The sequence below is a fragment of the Zea mays genome, chromosome 2 (genome assembly GCF_902167145.1).
Source record: "Zea mays cultivar B73 chromosome 2, Zm-B73-REFERENCE-NAM-5.0, whole genome shotgun sequence".
NCBI lineage: Eukaryota > Viridiplantae > Streptophyta > Magnoliopsida > Poales > Poaceae > Zea > Zea mays.
Genome location: NC_050097.1, coordinates 229,822,944 through 229,829,268, shown reverse-complemented (window position 1 = coordinate 229,829,268; position 6,325 = coordinate 229,822,944). Strand labels below are relative to the sequence as shown.

The window sequence follows — 6,325 nt, the reverse complement described above, 5'->3', positions numbered from 1 at the left end:
CACATATATATAATCTCTTTAGTTTTCAAATATAATGTATAGTAGATATGTACTCGTCAACTTTCAAATCTCAATCGTCGACTCGTCTTATGCTTACAATATAGGTACATTTCGTTGGGCTTAACTTATTTTTCATCTTGTATTTAACAAAAGCAAAAAATTGTGGTCCGTACTATTTGTTGCTGCTGTAGCAAGCTATGTCAGCACTGAAAACAAAGCAACAGCATGTAATACTCCCAACTAAAATTCGTTTTAGGTTTTTAATGGATTCATACAATGTATTTGTATAATTGTCTAGATTCGTCTTCATTCATTTGAATATAAATGTAAAAACAAAGAGCTAAAACGAATACTAATTTAGGAGAGAGAGTATATATTTACTCCTACCAAGCTACCAACATTTTAAGCAAACAACTCGTGCGACAAGCACAAGCTATGCCAAATATTACCATGGTCTCTTGTTTTGCAATGTCACATGGATGGTTACAAGCTCTTCCCTACGATTCATAAGCTAATGATTAGAGGTTTTCCACTATGATTCATGAACTATGCATACTTTGAGAGGATTCACTATGATTCGTAAAAGTAATTATTACAGGTTCTTCACTATGATATATAAAGTATATATATTGCCATACAAGTTTCGCCCAAATTTAAAGGGGCTAGCCGTAGTAATATATACTGGTTGATTATATTGAACGTTTTTTTACTAAAGCAGGGGGGGAGGGGAAAATTTCTTCTGGTGTCCACTGTCCAGAGAAGCGTACATTTGCATGCCACGGTGCTAAATACTACTCCATCTATTTTTTATTTATTTATCGTGTTTTAGTTAAAATTAAAAAATAAACTAGCCATCGATAAATATTTGAGAACGAATGTAGTAGTCGTTTTAGCTCTTAGTTTTTATGTCTACATTTAAATAAATGAAGATAAACCTAGACACATATAAAACATATACAATAAATATTGTATGAACCTATTAATTAACTAAAACAAATTTTAATTTAGAATAAAGGGAGTAATGTAAAGTGTTGTGCATGTCGATGTAAATTGGATGGGCATTGAAGGGCCCCTGTGCAAAAACGAGATCGGATAAGGAAGGTGACAGACATAGACATCACAACTTGAAGAATCAAATCAAATCCAAAAAATATCCCTGCACATGCGGACACGCCACTCCGGATAAATAAAACACCAATGAGATGGCTTTGCCACGTGTGGTCCACACCATCGGTTGCTTCATCGCCGTCAAGGCCCATGGGCTGTGTTGTTTCGTTTCCTCCACCTGATGCGCATAGGGAGTTTGACGAACCTTTGGCCCATGGAATTGTTTGCCCCCTTGATCATTTAGAAGGAATCCGCGATGCTGCGCCTCCGTCATGCAATGCCGACCTGGTCTGGCTTCAGAGAGTTGTGTACCAACAAAAAAAGCACGGCATATAACCTCAATTAGTTAGCTAATTAGAGGACATATCAAGTGAAAACTGCAAACTTATTTAGGTACAAGTTTCTTCTGCCTCTGAAGTCAAAGATAGAACTAGAATAAAAATTTAGCTTACTTATACTCCCTCCGTTTTCAAATTAGTATTTGTTTTGGCTCTTGGTTTGTAATGATTATATTTAAATGGATGATGATAAATATAGACACAAACAAAATACATACATTAATTATTGTATGAATCCAATTAAAAATCTAAAACAAATTTTAATTTAGGACCGATGTAGTCCTTATATATATAGTGCCCCCCTTTTCCTTTGGTCTTATCGTATGACCCTTGTCCTGTAAGCAGGGCCAGAGCTGAGATTTGGGTGGCCTAGAGCGAACATAAAAAAACGAGCCTCTTATAAGTATAATATTTTCCTGGTTTTATATATATATATATATATATATATATATATATATATATATATATATATTATTGATAAGAATTAATGTGATCTCAAAACAAAATAAATTTTACAATACCTCTAAAGTTTATTCTAACATTTCTTTAGACAAAGTCATTAATGATCGTGTTAATATTAATCTTATCTAATAATTTTTTTCTCACTACATAGGTGGCCAAACTATTCAATTGTTTATGAGACATTATAGACCTTAAATATTTTTTTAATAACTTCAACTTAAAAATATGAATAGAAGATATGGATAGTTCTAGAAAGCTTAACTTCAAAACTCTCAAGTTAGAGATTAGATTATATAACCTAATAATAGCTACTATGTTACAATTAACTAGAGAGAGTAGGGCCTCTCGGACTTGGGGGCGGCTGCCCTGATGACCCTATGCCCAAAGCCCCTGTAAGCAGCCTGCCGGGAATGCCTTCTCCGGTTGGTGGAAAAGAAAGAAAGAGAACACCTGACCGGCGCGACGGGGTGCCGGAGCTCCGCCGCCGGTCTCAGGGCGACGCGTACGGTACACCTGCAGCACGCCGGCGCAGAGCGAATCCCGCTGCCTGCAAGCAAACACCTTCACAGCGGCGCAGGGTCTCTCTCCTCTTTCTCTCTTTTGTAGCCTGGACCAGAACCGTCCAAGGCACACTGCAATGCATCAACTCGGAGCTTTTCACAATTTCACCTGCACTTCCGAAGCAGCAACGAGCGCGCACGTCCCGGCGGCGGCGGCGGCGGCGGTAGATCCAGCCGCACATGCGCGCGCACGGCCTTCAAGACGGGGGCAGTGATTGGTTGTGGCCTGACACGGGTCACAGAGGAAGCTGCCAACCCGAATTTCCGATTTGAAGGCAGTAAAAGATGGTGCGACTACCGTCCGAAACAAAAAAAAAACGTGAGATGTTAGCAAATTTTACTACTACTTTAAACCAAATGGTAGAAAAAAATCTGTTCAGTAGAATTTCGCGGTGTGTCGTGTATTGTGAGTGTGACGGAATGGAAGCAGGATATGCTTGTGAGCGACAGACAGTGAGTGAGGGAGAGAGAGGCGCGCGTGCGCACTGCGCACACAGGAATGGAGTGAACCGTATTGAATGCGTGCATCTCGTCTCGTCTCATCGCACGCGCGCGCTCTGCGTCTACGTACGTACGGTACGCACGCTTACTGGTCTCATGATTGGAACTCAGAGCCGAGCCGTCCCTAGCAAGTGGCCGTTCTGACGGCCGCTGCCGTCGCAGTGGCGCCGGAAGGGGGAGTCATGCGGCCGTACAGAATTGCAGATGCAGTGTTGGATCTGCATCTTGCTGCAGTGCCAAGCGAGGCCGGCGCCGGCGGGGAGGACGAGTCCAGAGAGAAAGGGAACAGTTCTCTCGGCTGCAGCGAACCACAACCACGCGACTGTTTTGGCCGGGCAGAGCCAGCCACCACGGCAAACAGAAAGAGCCATCCAATGTATACAGGACAGGGAGAAGGGACAGATCTGACAGAAGCTACATCGTTCCCTTTTTATTTTCTTCTTTGGCGGCTGGGTGAGCACGCAGTCCTGCCGTCCGGCGTCACGGCGCCACGCCATGGAGCCCGGCAGACTGCAGGAGGACGGACTTGATCTCTTCTTCTGGCAGGAGGAGGAGCGCTGGGCCGTCCTTGCACAGCTGCCAGCATTGAGCAAAAACCAGCAGGCCCTCTCTCCTCGTCAGTAGATTTTTTTTTCACGTGGCAACGAAATAACATGACATTACGTTTACCTCAGCCTTGAAGATGTCCAAGGAAAACCCGTTGAAGCAACTGGCAACAGCTTGCTGGACGTCGAGCCCGAGCCCTTCGATTGCCCTCATGGTAGCGAGCAGAAGCCCAGGCCTGCGAGCGCAGAGCATGTGGATGTTCACCTCCCGCCCTTCCCTCGTCGTCCTCACCTCAACCTGTCGCACACAACAAGTCAGCTAAATCGTCCATGTCACTCACAGTCACAGCTGAAGAAGCTACATTCGAATCAATACGACATGTTTTTTTTTTGTCGAACCATTTCATCTGAAAGAACGCTGCCGATGAAGCGTGGTTTCAGAGAGAAGTATGTATATATACTGACCCTTGGTTGCTTGGAAGTAGGGCTAGGCAACGCGCTCGGGCACAGCTCTTCCTTCACGCGAGATGGTAGGGCGGGCAGCGTGGGAGTCAGAGGGCGGAAGCTCGTGGGCGTCGGAGGCAGCGAGGCCGTGGAAGCTGGGGATGCTGATGACTCCACCTCGTTCTGGAGCTCCTCGATCTTCCGCAGCAGCTCCTTCAGGTACTCGATCGCGTCGCCGAGAATGGAGGCCCTGTCCATCTTTACAGAAACAGCCAGAGAAAGTTACACTAGTGATATCTATGAATGCAGTGAAGGATGCAGTCAGAGACAACAAGGGCATCTACAATTCTATGGGAACAGCTGCAGCTTATGTGCGCAACATCTCTACAACAATTTATAGTGCGCCATGGAGGGAGTACACTAGCTTCACATAATTAATTCCATGAAACATATACCAATATAAGCACACATAGTAATGCACTAATGCCAGATGCTAATTGCTACCAAAATTCGGAGAATTCATCTAAATTACGAGCTACAATTCATAGTAGCCGATTAACAAATGGATGAAAGGGTACAATTCTCACCTTGCTGATCTTGGGCACGACGGATCGGAGCATGTAGAGCCGGTCATTAAGCTTCTTCCGGCGACGGCGCTCCGCCATGAGGTTCTTGGCCGGCAACCTCTTCCTCTTACCTTTCCCGTCGCCCGCGCTGTTGGCGTTGGAACCCTTGCCGTCCTTCTTTCCACTATCCTCGACGCCCCTGCAGGCGTCCTCCGAGTCGTAGTTGAGCCCGGACGCGTCGATGCTCCCGCCGTCATCGTCCTCAGCGTCGTCACCGCCACAGGCCGACGAAGCTCCCGCAGCCGCGGCGGTGGCCTCCGCCTTGCGCTTCTTGTCGTAGTCCTCCCCGCCGCCGTTGCGGCGCAGCGCGCGCTTCTGGAACAGCGTCGGCTGCGCGCCCACGGGCGGGAAGGTCTCCAGCGGGCGGAGCACGGCGGGCTTCCCGCGCCCGGAGAACGGCACCGTAAGGGACGCCGAGGCAGGAGGGGGCGCCGCGGAGGAGGAGCCGGCGCCGTTGTTGAACATGTCGAACCCGCCCAGGCCGCCGAAGTCCGGCATTTGCGCCGGCGCTGTGCCAAAGCCGCCGAACGAGGAGGCGAGGAGGCCGGCGTTCAGGGACATGGAAAAGGACGCGGAATTCGATGTGTTCCCTGCACCCGCCAACGGGACCAGGTCGCCACCGGACCCGCCGCCGAGCGTGCCGAGGCCAATGTCGAACCCATGGACGTCGAACGTCGCGGCGCCGCCAACGTTGAAGAGGGAGAACATCTGCGAGCCGGCGCCGGGGCCGGGCACCGGCCCCGGCGGCGCCAGGAGCAGGTGCCCCTGCGCGCCGGTGGCGGCGGCCGCAGCCACGGGGTCGAAGTACCAGTCGTCATCGAGCATCGCCGGTGAGCTGAAAACACATCCGGCCCCGGCAACGGCGGCGGCCGAGGCCAGGGCTAGGAGGTTCTGCTCCTCGTGCCCCTGCGCCGGCACCGTCAGCAACTCCATGGGCGTCGGCGGAGGCGCGTGCTGCTGCTGGTCGTCCATGTCCTCCGGTACCCAGAGCGGGTTGCCGAACGGCGGGAGCATGATGAAGGCGCCGCGCGAGGGCGAGCCGTCGTCCTCGCTTTCTTGGGGGTGGCAGAGCTGCAGAGGACACCGGGCGCGTCTGAGTTCTCTCTGGCAGAGCAGGATGCCAGTGCTCAAGTGCTGTATGGAGGCGAAGTGCTGTGTACTGGCACCGTGGAGACTGGAGAGTGGACAAGCATGAAAAAACGAGACTGCCCTTCAGCTGATCCGGACCTTGCGCTCTTGGCCCCCTTGGGCCTTGGCCCCTTCGCTTCTACTCGCGTTCGCTTCCATGGTAAGCAATCCGGACCTTGCGCTCAAAATCGGACGCTTGAGACGATACTTACACTATACAAGCTTGCCTCACGGACGAGCAAACATGGCCCTACTCTAGACAAAGTTGTTCGGCACTAGGATAAAAATGAATAATGCCAGCTTGTATATGCGTCACATTAACAAACCAATATTAAGTTGTGACGAATAGTATAGCGACAGAAAATATAAACTACTTTTAGTGAAAATACATAACATTCCAAAAGATTGCTTAGCTACGTATCTTTATATCTTTAGATGTAAAGCATCAGTTGCTTGTTCAATGAAAACATGGAGACAAAATAAGCGATATTGCTAAAATACACCGCAATATCTTTGTTGATAGAGGAAATCATGCTGATTACCTATAATTAGAGATGGTAATAGACCACGATCCAAATATTTATTCACAGTAAGTTAAAGCTCTTACATAATTT

The 6,325-nt window shown here is 48.4% G+C and overlaps 1 protein-coding gene across 1 annotated transcript; it reads right to left on the bottom strand.

Moving 5' to 3' along the window:
* Window positions 1-3,241: 3,241 nt before the first annotated feature.
* LOC103648024 (transcription factor SCREAM2) lies at window positions 3,242-5,924 on the bottom strand. The gene is made up of 4 exons (XM_008672524.4): window positions 4,545-5,924; window positions 3,979-4,215; window positions 3,638-3,811; window positions 3,242-3,544 (listed from the first exon to the last, which is right to left on the bottom strand). Exons 1-4 carry the CDS (start codon window positions 5,595-5,597, stop codon window positions 3,449-3,451), a joined length of 1,560 nt encoding a protein of 519 aa, XP_008670746.1. The 5' UTR covers window positions 5,598-5,924; the 3' UTR covers window positions 3,242-3,448.
* Between the last annotated feature and the right edge of the window lie 401 nt (window positions 5,925-6,325).